Source organism: Geotrypetes seraphini, chromosome 9 (assembly GCF_902459505.1).
Source record: "Geotrypetes seraphini chromosome 9, aGeoSer1.1, whole genome shotgun sequence".
NCBI lineage: Eukaryota > Metazoa > Chordata > Amphibia > Gymnophiona > Dermophiidae > Geotrypetes > Geotrypetes seraphini.
In genome coordinates, this window is record NC_047092.1 from 49,924,338 (window position 1) to 49,938,944 (window position 14,607).

Consider the following 14,607-nt stretch of genomic DNA (forward strand, 5'->3'; position numbering starts at 1 on the left):
GAGCCAAGAATAGGACAATGAAGCCATTATGACATCACTGATGAGGTTGGCTCTTATTGGTGGAATGAAGCATCATGACATCACAATACCAGTTCTGGTTACCAGAGGCTGAAACTTTTCTTTCTATTTATTTATTCAATTTTCTATACTGTTCTCCAAGGGGAGCTCAGAACAGTTTACATGAATTTATTCAGGTACTCAAGCATTTTTCCCTGTCTATTCCAGTGGGCTCACAATCTATCTAATGTACTTGGGGTAATGGGGAGATTAAGTGACTTGCCCAGTGTCACAAGGAGCAGCATAGGTTTGAACCCACAAACTCAGGGTGCTGAGGCTGTAGATTTAACCACTGCATCACATAGTCCTTTCTATTTTCTGTAAAAAACATTTTCTTGGTTTTTTATTTGCCCCCCAGTCTTTATTGTGAACTGTAAGATGTATTAGAGAAAGTGAAATATTTCCTTAGTATCCCCTCCCCCCTTTACAAAGCCGCTCTTGCAGCTGCTGATGCGGTAATCGCTCCAGTGTCTATAGGGAATTAATTGGCATTGGAGTATTTGCCATGCGGCTTCATAAAGGAAGCCTCCTATATTTCCTTTGAATATTTCATCTTTTTCTGTTACAAGAAAAATTGTCTTGCAATTTTTATTACTGTATGCTCATATAATCTTATAAAGAAGAATTTTTTAAAAACCCTCCCTTTCCAACTCTCATTTTTATAATATATGATGATCTGTGAATCAGTGTATTTATGTAAGAAATCTATAACATGTTTTAGAATTCAAAGCCATGAGGGCCCAATGGGGAAATTTATAAGGAGGCATTCATTTTTATGCATGAAAGTAGGTACCTAAAAGGGATTTTTTGTATGTGTGATTTATGCATGTAAATGGCCTCTTATAAATTAGTGTTCATCATAACAGTACACATTTAAGCTGATGGCATTGTGGGAATGGAGTCTGAGTGGAGTGCAACTGGAACTCGCAAGTTAGTGCCATAACTTACATATTTGAAAAATATAAGCACAGTCATTTACTCCAGCTCTAGGGCCAGTGTATGTGATCACAACAAGTTAAATTAAAGCAGGGGTGCCCAACACGTCGATCGTGATCGACCAGTAGCTCAGGAAGGCAACGCGAGTCGATCGCGGAGCCCAACCCGTGCTCCGTGATAGACTCGTGTTGCCGTCCTGATCTCTAGGGCCTTTTAGCTGGGCGGACCGCCCAGCTGTCATCTGTTGCTGCCGCCGCTGCTGAACATTAAAAAAAAACAGGCTTGGAGATTTCAGCCCGTAGCGAACTTAGGCTCCGTGGCTCTAACGTGTGCGTGCCGGCTTCCCTTCTCTTCCCTCCGAAACCGGAAGTTATGTCTGGGGGGGGAGAGAAGGGAAGCCGGCACGCACATGTTGAGAACCCTGAAGCAAGCATTCGCTATGGGCTAAGGCGGGAGGCAGGTTAGTGAAACATTTGCTCTTCTTGCTGCCGGGTCCTGCCTACTTTCTGTTTCCGCGAAGGCAGGACCCGGCAGCATTTCCACCAGTAGGTCGATCGCGATCTTGGGCTGATCAGCCTTCCTCTCCCTGACAGCAGAATTGACGTCGGGGAGAGGAATGCTGGTCGGCCGAAGCAGGGAGAGCTTGGGGCAGCGTCAGCTTTCGGGCCTGTTATTGGTGGCGGTGTGGGTCCTGGTCCCCGATGGCAGTGGCAGTGGCTTGGGGGAGGGCAGGGAGAAAGAAAGAAAAAGGGCAGGCAGGGAGACAGAAGGAAAGAAGAGAAACAGAAAAAAAGAAAGGGAGGCAGAGAGAAAGAAAGGGCAGGGAGAGAGGAAGGAAAAGTTGGGGGAGGGAATGAGGTCTGGAGGAGAGGAAGCATACAGGCTAAAAGAAGGGAAGAAAGATTGGATGCACAGTCAGAAGAAGAAAGTGCAACCAGAGACTCATGAAATCACCAGACAAGGTAGGAAAAATGATTTTATTTTAAATTTAGTGATCAAAATGTGTCTGAATTTATATCTGCTGTCTATATTTTACACTAAAGTCCCCTTTTACTAAACCGCAATAGAGTTTTTTAGCGCAGGGAGCCTATGAGCATCGAGAGCAGCGCTGGGCATTCAGCGCAGCTCCCTGCACTCTAAAAACTGCTATCGTGGTTTAGTAAAAAGGGAGGGGGTATATTTGTCTGTTTTTGTATGGTTGTTACTGAGGTCATATGCTTTGACCTCTTTGAAAAACCCTGGAATAGGAATTATAATTAACATTTTCTATGCGTACAGTGTGCGTTGTGTTTTTTTTAAAATTTTATTGTTGGTAGATCATTTTGACTTGGTCATTTTAAAAGTAGCTCGCGGGGGTCACGTGATGTCGAGCTGCTGAGCAGACGTCGGTGGGGTAAGCTCCCGATCCCGTTCCCACCATCAGCTGTTTTTCGACCCCGGAGCGCCGCGATTTCGCCCCTGCATTTCGGCGATTACATCGCTGCCGCGTTTGTGAGGTGTTTGGAGGAGTTCGGGGCTTTATGACCAGCAGGCTGCCCCGCCGGGAGAGAGACCGCGGCCGCGTGGGTGAAGCCAAGATGGCCGACCGCGAGTCTCCACCGCCGCTCCCGGCGCCGACCGCGTGGGTGTCCGAGATTGTGGCAGAGGTGAAGCTGCTGCTGGAGGGATCCCTGACCTCAAAACTACAGCCTATCGTGGATAAATTGGACTCTGTGGACACTCGGCTGGAAACGTTGCAGGGAGAGTTTTCCTCCTACCAGCAGCGTCTCACCACTCTGGAAGATCAAGTGCAGCACTGTGAAGGGGATCACCAGCAAATGCGGGCTCAGCTTGTCGCCATGGAAGCTAAACTTGAGGACCTTGAGAACCGGTCTCGCAGGGGGAACCTGAGATTGATTGGCCTGTCTGAATCTGTGAAGGATGGTGAGCTCCATTCCTTTCTGGAAACCTGGCTGCAGCGTTCTTTAGCACTATCCACAGCGCATGGTCCCCTGAGAATTGAACGCGCGCATCGCTTGGGCCCGCTGGGTGAGCCTGGCTCGAGAGCTCGCACGGTCATACTCAAGTTATTGAACTCAGCCCATAAACAAGAAATTCTGCGAGCTATTCGTACTTCGGGACCCCTGATGTATGACAACTCCAGGGTGCTGTGTTTCCAAGATTATTCTCCTGCTTTGCAAGCCAGACGGAAGGAATTCACCCCCATTTGCTCCCAGCTGTACCAGATGAAAGTTCCTTTTGCTCTGCTGTATCCTGCCCGCTTGCGGATCAGACATGCTGGTCAGACCCGCTTCTTTACTGTGGCGGCTGAAGCTCTACGATTCCTACATTCCATGCAGGCACCAGACCCGGCTCCTTGACTGCTTTGGAGTTCGTTCTTTGTTGTAGGTTGCAATAGTTTGATGCACAGAGCTCTGGGGACTGCCTCAGCTTGTTATCTCCTGGAGGCCTTCGCACCTGCTGGCCTGCTCAGGCGGGGGCCTGATCGTTGCAGTGCCTGCTTTTTGCTGGCCTGACAGCCTTGTTCTGGAGCCTGGGGCGATGGACTGTTCTGGACTTTTGTGGGACATTTCTTTTTCTTCTTTCGGGGACTGTATGGAGGGTGGGGGGGGAGAGCTTGTTGGTGTTGAAGGGGATGCTAAGTTCTGTATTGGAGGGGGAGGGGTACGTCCTTCTTGCAGTTGTTGACCGGTTGGGGGAGTGGTGTGTATGAAGAGGATACGGGTGGGAAGGTTTGCATGCGGGGTGGGTGGTTTGGGTGGCACATATGGAGGCTCGCTAGGCCACTATATACTGTTTACGAGCATTCTATTGTTCTGCCCTGTAGTGGTTTATTTTGCTGCCCAACCTGTTATTGGACATCACACGTGTTCTTGGATCGGTTTCTGTATGGGTTGGGTAGGACTCAGGGGGCTTTCATTTTGGATGTGTGGCGGTGGGATTGTTGTGAGGGGCTGGGGGGTGGTTCTTCTTGGTGTGGTTTATTGGGAGGGGGAGTTGGGAGCTGTTCCACAGGACCCTAGGACCACTAGTGGGTCACATGAGGGATGGGGAAGGGGCGGCGGGGGGAGGGGTGGGGGGGTGGATATGCTGGGGGTTTCTTCTGTTCTCTTTCTATTCTTTCCTCTTTCTCTTTCTTCTTCTTTTCTTTTTCTCCTTCCGTATTCCTGGTGCCCTGTGGCTGGCTTTTATCCTTTGGTGGATGCTCGGGTCTAGATTGAGGTTCTGGGAGCTGGTCGCGGGCTGGGACGGCCTTGCTCTCGGTTTTCTTTCTGGATTTTTGCCTGATTTTTGTCTATATCCATTTTCTTATGAAGCCTCTTAGATGTATTTCTTGGAATATAAATGGTGTCACTTCGCCTATTAAACGACATAAGATCTTGAGAACCCTGAACCGTCAGAGAGCTGATCTGGTCTTTCTGCAGGAGACGCATCTGTCAGCAGCGGAGCATGCTAAACTACAGACCTGGTGGGTGGGTCAGCATTTGGGGGCACCTGCGAGCAATCGTAAGGCCGGGGTTTTGATTTTGATTCGGAAGGGGCTACCCTTTGTTATTCAACAGCAATGGACGGATCCTGGTGGTAGGTACATCATAGCCAAGGTACTATTTAATCATAGGCCCCTGATTCTTTGTAATGTGTATGCTCCTAACACTTATGACTCTCGATTTTTCTCCTCACTTATTCGCCTACTGGGCCAACAGTCGGATGTGCCATTGCTCGTGGGGGGAGATTTTAATTGTGTTCATGATCCCTTGCTGGATAAATCACTTCCTGCTCCCCAGGATCGGATGCAGCCTACTAAAGGTATTTCTTTACTTTGTTCCTCCTTGGACGTTATTGATGTTTGGCGGACGCTTCACCCGGGTGAGCGTGACTACACTCATTTATCTAGAGCCCATGCGTCCTTATCCCGGATTGATTACTGGCTGACCTCTAGCGCTTTGTTTTCTCAGATTGAATCGGCCTCGATTGGTTCCTTTGACGTTTCCGATCATGCCATGCTATTGTTACTCTTGCACTTGGATGTCTCCCCACCGGGTTCTTTCCGTTGGCGATTTCCGCTCCGTTTGTATCAGGACTCGAGATTTCAGGAATTCTTGCTTCAGAAATGGTCTGACTATCAACTACATAATATGGACCATCGGGCTGATTCTACGCTTTTCTGGGAGGCTGCGAAAGCGGTCCTCCGTGGTGAGATTATGGCCTATTCCAGCCATCAACGTCGTGCTCGGGATAGGGAGCTTTTGCAGTTGGAACGTAGGATTGGTAACCTCCGTCGGCTTTATAGTCTATCTCACGCTTCCTCTTTGCGTTCCCAGCTCTTAGCTTCCCAGTGTAAGCTTCAGGAATTGTTGCATGCTAGAACAGTCAAGTCACTTGCTTATTATAGATATCAATTCTTTCGCCATGGGAATCAACGAGGGGCGCTTCTGGCAAAGGTGCTCCGTCGTTCGGCGGGACGTACACATATCTTGCAACTTCGAGCGGCAGGGGGGGGGTTTGGTCCGGACGGACGCCGAGATTAATGCAGTGTTTTTTGACTATTATAGGAAGCTTTATTCACAGCAATCTGATTTAATGGACGGCACGGCATATTTGGATGGCCTCTCCCTTCCATGCCTGTCTGATAGGGCGGTAGCTAAACTTAATGCCCCTGTAACGGCAGAGGAGGTGGCAGGCGTCATACAGAAGGGGTCCTTGTTAAAGGCCCCCGGACCGGATGGTTTCCGGATGGAATTTTATAAACTCTTACTTCCTACGGTGGCTCCAGTCTTAGCTGATACCTTCACAGCAGCTATTCAACGGGGTGCCCTTCCGGAGTCTCTCACTTCGGCTCAAATAGTTGTGCTATTGAAACCCCATAAGGATGCAGCCCTCTCTTCTTCTTATCGCCCCATCTCGCTGCTGAATGTGGAGGCCAAGTTGTTCGCCAAGGTTTTGGCTAATCGATTGGCTTGTGTTCTTCCTGAGTTGATCGCTTCCCCTCAGGTGGGCTTTGTGCAGGGGCGTACGAGTGTGAAAAACATTAGATCTATATTGGCGTCTTTGGAATTCGTGGAGAGAACCCAACTTTCTTCTCTATTGGTCAGCTTCGATGCTGAGAAGGCCTTCGACCGGGTCTCTTGGAATTTTTTATTCGAGGTTTTAACTCGGTATGGCATTACGGGCTTTTTCCAGGATGCGATTCGGGTGCTTTATCACTCTCCTACAGCTTTTGTGTGGGCCAATGGTCTTTGTTCTCCTTCCTTCCCCATATGTCGTGGCACGCGTCAGGGCTGTCCCCTTTCACCATTGCTTTTTGCTCTGTCGTTAGACCCTTTGATCCGTGATATTCAGCTTAATGGAGCTATTCCGGGTATTCGAATTGGTTCTTCCGAATTTAAGATCTCGGCATTTGCGGACGATCTCCTGGTCCATATCTCGGAACCTGTGGTGTCTCTGTCCAATCTGATGGCCACTTTTCAAGAATATGGAGACTATTCGGGTTTTAAGCTTAACCTTGATAAATCTCTGGCGTTGGCCACATCCTCGGTCTTGCGGGATTCTTGGCCTGGATCCTTTCCCCTTCAATGGGCTTCTTCTTCGTTTCGTTATTTAGGGATTCTGCTGACGCCTCGTACTTCCGAGTTATATCGTGTTAACATTGATTCTTTATTCAGTTCTTCGGCTGAGTGTTTTGCTCGTTGGTCTCCTCTTCCTCTGTCCTTGTCGGGTAGGATCAATTTGTTTAATATGGTTCTTTTTCCAAAATGGCTTTATACTTTGCAGTTGCTCCCTTTATGGCTCTTGAAACGGGATGTTACCAAGTTACATTCTATGCTTTCTAGATTTTGTTGGGGGGGACGGCGACCAAGGGTGGCGCTGCGTTATCTGCTCGGCGCGTGGGGAGGAGGGGGACTGGGGCTACCACATTTTCGGTTATATAATGCTGCCTGTTTGATGCGTTTTTTGGGGGAGTGGCTTTCGGATCGTCGGGATTTTACTCCAAAATGTTATGAGAAAGAATTTTTTGCACCTTGGCATATTTTGTCTTTGGTGCACGCGCCCCGTTCTGCCTTGCCGGGGGCTCTTCGGGGGAGTTTGTTGTTGCACTCGCTGCGTGTCATATGGTCTTATGTGTTGGACTCCTGGAAGGGTACTCCCTCGACTACTAGATACTTACCTATTCAGGGGAATCTGCAATTCAGCCCGGGCATGGAGACTGCTAGTTTTCGTAAATTGGCATCCCGGGACTTCACGTTACTTACCCATGTTCTTCAGGCAGATGGTTCTTTAATGTCCTGGGATGCTTTGGTCCGGTCGGGTGTTTTCTCTGTGGGAGACTTCCTTGCGTTTCGGCAACTTCAACATTATGTTCGATCCCTCCCCCGAGCCGCTTTGGTTTTTCCTATTGAGAACAAATTTGCGGCGCTGCTGGATCCCTATTTGGAGGATGGGTTTACAGTTTCGGGTCTGTATAAGGATCTCCATCGATTATTGGGTCCGGCTGATCGAGCTGTCCTACACGCCCGTTGGTGCCAGGATCTGGGGATAGCACGAGACGCTTTGGATCTCCCTTCCTTGATTGCAAGACTCCCGGGAGTTTCCGTTAATGCAGATCTACGGGAGTGTCAGTTTAGGGTTCTTCATCGGGGCTATTTTACGAAAAGTCAGTTATATTATTCGGGTTACACGGACTCTCCTTTATGCCCTAAGTGCCTCCAGCAACCCCATTCGTTTATCCATGCCTTCTGGTCTTGTGTGAAAATCAAACGTTTTTGGCGGCAGGTTGTAACATATGTGGAGAGCGTCTTTGGTACTACATTACCTTTTTCTGCCGCTGGTCTCTTGCTGGATAAGTATGAGGCCTTCCGCTTGTCTGATTCGGGTCAGCGGCAGTTTATGAGACGGGTGGGGGTCTTGGGGAAGAAAGTAATTCTATCTGTCTGGATTGGGGAACTTTCTCCATCCTTTTGGGAATGGAGGAACCGTTTGCATGCTCTGCTGCTGCTGGAGTGTAAAGATGCGTCTTATAGCTTACGACGGAGGCGACTCTTTCTTCGGATCTGGGATTCTTACCTTTTTTCACTCTCACCACGGGCTAGAAGTGACATTCTAAATTCCTTGTGACCTTTTCGGAGACCTGGGCTTGTGTTCCATCCTTGAGGGGCGCCAGGTATGCTTCTTTCTCTTTCTTTCTTCTTCTTCTTTGCTCTCTTCCTTCTTTCTTTCTGTGTTGGTGTTCCTTATTGTCTTGGGCAGTGGGCTATCTGAGTCCAAGCCTACTGCACTCACTTTTTCTCGTTTCAGACTAGGGGGTTTGGGGGGGGGGGTGGTGTGGGTGGGATTGTTGGATCTCCTATTTTGTTTCTGCTGTTTTCCATTGTTACTGTGGTTCTGACCTATTGGTCTGTTCTGTGTTATTTGATAATAATAAAAATTGATTCAACATAAAAGTAGCTCGCAAGCCCAAAAAGTGTGGGCACCCCTGAATTAAAGCATGTTTTGGCTGCGTAGGCTAGTTGGGGTTTTTCTTTTATACAAAGAAAAGTAGGAGCCTACTTTAAAAAAAATAAAATAAAATATGCTTAAAATAAGCATGCTTTTGTTCCCTTTAGCTAAATGACCAGATATAAGATTACCCATGATGTTTCTATATATTAATATTTATTTGAACCTTAGATTGAAACAATGTCATCCAATTTTTCAGTCATCACTGGCCTCTCAGGGGCTTGACATTCATGTTATTATTTTACACATAAAACTGATTCTTGTATTTGCAGGACTGTCTAGATATCCTCTGTAGCCATAGTGGTTTGGACAATGAGCAGAAAGATAAATGCAACCGAACAGTGCATGATGTCGCCACTGATGACTGCAAACATCTCCTAGAGAACTTAAGTGAGTGGCATCTTTAGAATATCCTGTAGGTCTGTTTCAGTTTTTGATCTTTATGACAAGAGTTCAGACTATGAAGGACCTAATAGCCTGTTAATTGGCTTTTAAAATTTGTTTTCAGACACTTTGAAAGGTTACTTTTTTTTTTTTTCAAATAACCCAAAGTCCCGTAATTGCTAAAAGTGTTCTACAACATAAAATTTTTCCAGAGGAAAAAAATAACTTTCTTTTGTGTTTAGCAATATATTAGAAGTATTGGATTGCATTAAATCTTTTCTTTCTCTATTATCGTATATACTTGAATATAAAACGACCCGAATATAAACCGAGGTACTGTAACTTTTCCCTCCCCCCCAAAAATAGGAAAAAGGATGACTCTAATATAAACTGGGGGGTGTTATATTCAAGTACCCTGCTTTGCCAGGCTCCTCACCCAGCCCCCCTCCCTCCCTCCCCTGCCAGGCTCTTCACTCTGTCCCCACTCTCTCGTCATGCCTTACAAGTCTTCACCAGGCCTGCTGTAAACCATGGTGGTCCGGTGGTGGGCTGGGACAGGAGGGATCCTTCCCACATCCTCTTTTGGCCAGCTCTGCCAACTTTCACATCTCTCCTGTATATCCTGATTAATAAAAAACGTACCTTTTCAAATCCCTGATGGGTCAGTGGTGGGCTAGGACAGGAGGGATCCCTCCCACCTCGGTCGACTCTAATATCTCTCACCTCCCTCCCGTCTCCCTGATTAGTGAAAAGCGTACCGTTAAAATTCCTTATGGTCCAGCTGTGAACCAGAACAGGAGCGATCTTCCTACACTCCTGCCCCATGCAGAGCCGCTATCTGAATGGCTGCTGCGAGTTCTTGCAGCAACTTTGTGAGACCATGAGAACTCACAGCAGCCATTGAGATAGTGGCTCTGCATAGGGCAGGAGCATAGGTTTTTATCCTAACTCAACACATACTAGGGATCTAATGCCAATATACATAATATACAGTTTACAGGTTACAATTTGCTATAGTTACAGTGCAAGATTTTCAATACAAGTTTTTATCCTAACACGACATATACTGAGGATCTAGTACCAATATACATTTCTTTGAAATCCACCATCTGTAGGCAGGGGAGTTAGGTGTCAGTATTCACTGTAATACAATTACCCTCCATAAGAGTAATTCTATGAGGGGGTACTGAAAAGTTCTCAGCCCAACCAGCTTCCTAAATTCTGATTATTATTTTGCCACTGTAGCTAATTTGCAGAATCTTAATGCTATGTTTTAGCATTGTTTCAGAACCATGTCATCGAAAAGTGTGGAATTTTCAAGAGTGCAACTCTGAGCCATCATGAAGTTCCTATTCCTGCAGCAGAAAACTCCAAAGGAAATCCATAAATGTACAGTACAATGCAAACATTGATTGACAAAAGCCCATCATATTTCACAGAGACGAAGTGGTGTGCAAATTTTAGCATGGAGAATTTCGAGACCAAAGATGCAGCAAGGTCTGGGAGGCCCTCAAGCAGTGTCAATTCCTGAAATTGTTGACCATGTCCCTGACCTGATTTGGGCAGATCAGCAAATATCGGCTAGAACAATTGCCCATACACTCCAGATATCCATAAGCAGCTGGGTATGCAGAAGCTATCAGCCAAGTGGATGCCCAAATGTTTGAATGTTGATGAGAAACAACATCAAGTAGACACTTCCAAGTTGATTTTGCAGCATTTTCAGCAAGCTGGTGCCAATTTTGATGAAACATGGTTATACCGCTATGATCCTGAGACAAAACAATAGTCCAGGCAATGGTGGCACTCAGGTTCTCCAAGGCCAAGGAAATTCAAGTCAGCAGGAAAGCTCATTGCCACAGTGTTTTGGGACACGAAAGGTGTTGTAATGACTGACTGTCTCCAAGGGGCCAAACAGATAATGCTGTGCCGATTAAAAGAAGCATTGAAAGAAATAATGAGAGGGGAAACTGCGGAAAGGAGTTCCCCTGCTCACCAGATCTTGTTCCATCTAACTATTTTCTATTTCTAAACTTTAAAAAGAGTTTGAAAGTGCAACAATTTTTGAGTGATTTGCAGGTGATTGCAACAGTTGGACAGTATGTCAGTGACCAGACATCAGAGTATATTTTTTGGAAGGGTTACTGAAACTTCAGACATCATGAGCCAAGTGAATATGTGGAACTTAGGGGTAAATATGGGGAATAACTTGTAAGTTTCATGGCTTTGCGTCATTCCCTCTTTGGTTGGGCTGAGAACATTTCATTAGAGAGTGACACGGTGGTGGTTACCCGCGGCTAGCCACATTTAGCTGCAGGTGACCCAAAAAAATAGTCACCTCGAGTTCGGGGACAAGGCCATTCACTGCCCCATGGAGCGGTGAATGGTAGCACGGGGCGGTGAAGAATGAGTGAATGCGCGGTGAACGAGCATTCGATCTGGCAGCCTATTGTCTCCCGCCGGCCGGCCAGGCATCTCCCTCCCTCCTTTTCCCTTACCTTTTCTTCTTGAAACTGGCGATTTCTATAAGGCTACGAGCTGTATTACAGCCGGAGCCTTGAAGTCGCGTCGCGTTACCTGCTGGAAAAAGTCTCCTCTGACGCAACTTCCTGTTTCCGGTTGCATCGGAGGAGACTTTTCAAGCAGGCAACCCGACGCAACTTCAAGGCTCCGGCTGTAATATAGCTCGTAGCCTTATAGAACTTGCCAGTTTCAAGAAGAAAAGGTAAGGGAAAAGGAAGGAGGGAGGGAAATGCACGGCTGGCCAGTGGGAGGGAGCTGCTGGACCGTGTGAAAGGTGCTGGGGGTGGGAGGATGGAGAGGAGAAGACGCTGAAGACGGGGACGGGGCCGGGGCGGTGAAAGAGACAGCGGGGCGGTGACGGGGCGATGAAGGGGATGGCAGAGACGGGGACGGGGCGGTGAAAGGGACAGCGGGGACGGGGTGGTGCAGAGGATGGTGGTCCGGGGACGGGGCGGTGACGGGGACAGAATTTTTCCCTGTGTCATTCTCTACATTTCATCACCCCCTATATTTACCCCCTTATCTCAAAATTTTTTAAATGTTGCTTAAAGTTAAGCACTCACTCCTTCCACCCCTCCCCCACCAGTACATGCGTAATTAACAGTTGCATGTGTAACTGACTTGCACCCTCTATTCTGTAAACTGAGCCACTTCACTTGCATGCAACTGCAAAGCAGGAATGGCTAAGGTAGGAGCATGGACGAATCATGAGCGTTCCTAGGATTTAGGCACAATATATCGAATAATATCATTTTTGCACTTAAGTTGGCTGCCAGCATTATACCGTTTTTTAGCAAGTTTAAATCTAACACACAATTTAGGTTCAAAATTCATGCTATGCTGGTATTCTGCAAAGGATGCTCTGTCCAGAGTGCCATTTGCAGAATACTAGTTTAGTACGGATTACTCCGGTGCCTAATTTGGGCACCATCTTCTGAATTCCACCCTTACAGCGCACCTACTTACAAGGGTGCTCTAGATACCTAAATATAGGCATCCAGTTACAGAACTGCCTTGCACATGCTGTGCATGATACAGGATCAGCTGTAATGCATAATAGCACAGTATGCTTATTTAAGGCCTCTGACCATTACTTTCAATTAATGCTTTTTTTTTTTTTTTCTTCTTCTTCTTTAAAATAGATGCTATTCAAGTTCTACTGAGGATTTCCATTGGGGAAACGGTACAGATCTGCTGTGACACCAATAATTTTGAAAGCTCAGACACAATCTGTGCTTTGAATATCCGCAAACAAATGACCTGGGATGATTTTTCAAAAACTGTGAGTCAAGCGCTTACGGACCATTTCCAAGTTGTGGTCTCTGATGGATGGGGAAGGCACGACGTCCTGACATTTAATAACACTGCAGAATCCAGCCTTGGCCTCAGTGCAAGCTCTGTATTATCCATCAAATTAGGTATCTGCACTGTCATTCTCAGGAAAACAAGAACTATCCCTGGAAACTGTATGCCTTATCTAAAATGTATTGTAGGGTGCTGGGCACGACATAACATTTCTGTAGCCTAGTGATAGTTTTTGAGTTAGTGAGGGCAGGCTCATTGCCCCTCACCCCCGCATCCTATAAATAGAGTACATTTTTAAAATCCCACATTCACTTTTCTTTTTTACCAGCAGTTGACTTAATAGAGGAAGATCTGCCTTGGGACCCTTGATTAGCACATTTGAGAAAGTCCCTCATAAACATTTGGGCTGTAGGCGCCTGCCTAGTTTGTCTATGCTTTAATCCTGCCCTGAGATTAGGTCTGTGCATTTTTTTTTTCATACACATAGTCAGAGGCACTGAGCATTGACACAGACCCCCCCAAATCCTGTAGAGGTCACTCAAATGTGGGCACACAAATTAATTAGGCAATAATGATCAATTATTGGCAATAATTAGGAGTTATATGTGGATCTGCCCTGTGCCCTATTCCAGTGCAATAGGAATGGTATGCTGAATTGTAGGGTTGTCCATTCTTATTCGCGAGCATTCTGCAGAAGATGTCAATTACAGATTTTCAACTCCTCCTTCTTCCCGGTCTCTGCTGCCCTCTTCAGTTCTTCCTTCTGAAGGCGAGTATGAAGGCATCGTTCTGATCTGCTCCCTTTATTTCTTTATTTTTGCAGTCGTTTTTGGTTGTTTGTCATTTTTTTACATGGCCCCAGGACCATAAATAAACTTCCTGGCACTCTGTTCTTCTTCACTGATGTAACACAAATAGCATATGAATTATGTAGAAGTCATAAACTACCTTCTAATCCCTGCTGTTTTTGTTGTGGTAGTCAGGGGGGAACCAGGAGTTAAGTAGGCCATGACAATATTCAGTGCCAGTGTATCCATAACAAATTGAATACATAAGACCATATAAGGAGCCGTCCTACCGATGCATACCACACCAAATTTTGGCTGTCCCTAAATAATTTCCAGCTACAACTGAAAACCAGGATATTCAACGCCAGTGCCCAGATATCCCAGTCTAAATTAATCACCTGACCCCTGATGGCTGAATATTGTCTGGGTTCTTCACAAGATTCTTAAAAATATAATTTTACCTTTTGTTTTCTGAAAGGTGGCAAACTTCCTGCCAAGACCAAAAGAAAGCGATTTCTTCCTGTTTTAAAGTGGATTTTTTTTTTTTTTTATTGCATACATTTTTTTGCAAAATACATTGTATAGTCCATATACCTTAACACTAGTGGATATTTTGATAGTGGAGGCAAATAGTTCAGTCACTGGACAGTTCTATAATTTTCAGCGGCTCAGTGCTGCAGGCATTGTTACACATTGCTCTGAAGATTCCATCTGCTCAAGCTTGGGAATTAATTTTCATCTTGTTCTGTTTAATTGTGAATAGAATTTCTCTCAGCATTATATAATTTGTAAGTTCAGTAGCATTTTCAAGCTCTAATGTTACTGTCAGCAATGTTGATACAGAAACAAAACATTGGTATTGTAGTGTAGTTCTCTGCTTGGAGGGAGAACTAGTTTCTCACATGTATTTACTTTTTTCCCTATAATAGGTGACATATCTTGGTCAGCAGGTCAAGTTTACCCTCAGTCACCTTGGGATTCTTTGAAGGATAGCGGTGTTGAAGAAGTGACCGTGTCTTTGCTTGGTAAAAACTTTCTCTTCCATTGAAGATGGGCTGGTAATGTAAAAAATAAAAAAAAATACAAGACTGATCTGGGGATTGCAAGAACTGGCTGTGCT

At 46.0% G+C, this 14,607-nt stretch overlaps 1 protein-coding gene across 1 annotated transcript in view; it reads left to right on the forward strand.

Annotated features, from left to right (window-relative positions):
• The window catches only part of CTTNBP2 (cortactin binding protein 2), a 330,426-nt gene that overhangs the window by 198,725 nt on the left and 117,094 nt on the right, over window positions 1-14,607 (forward strand). The window contains 3 exon segments of the mRNA XM_033959698.1: window positions 8,760-8,877; window positions 12,537-12,812; window positions 14,417-14,512. Coding sequence (XP_033815589.1) covers window positions 8,760-8,877; window positions 12,537-12,812; window positions 14,417-14,512 — 490 coding nt within the window.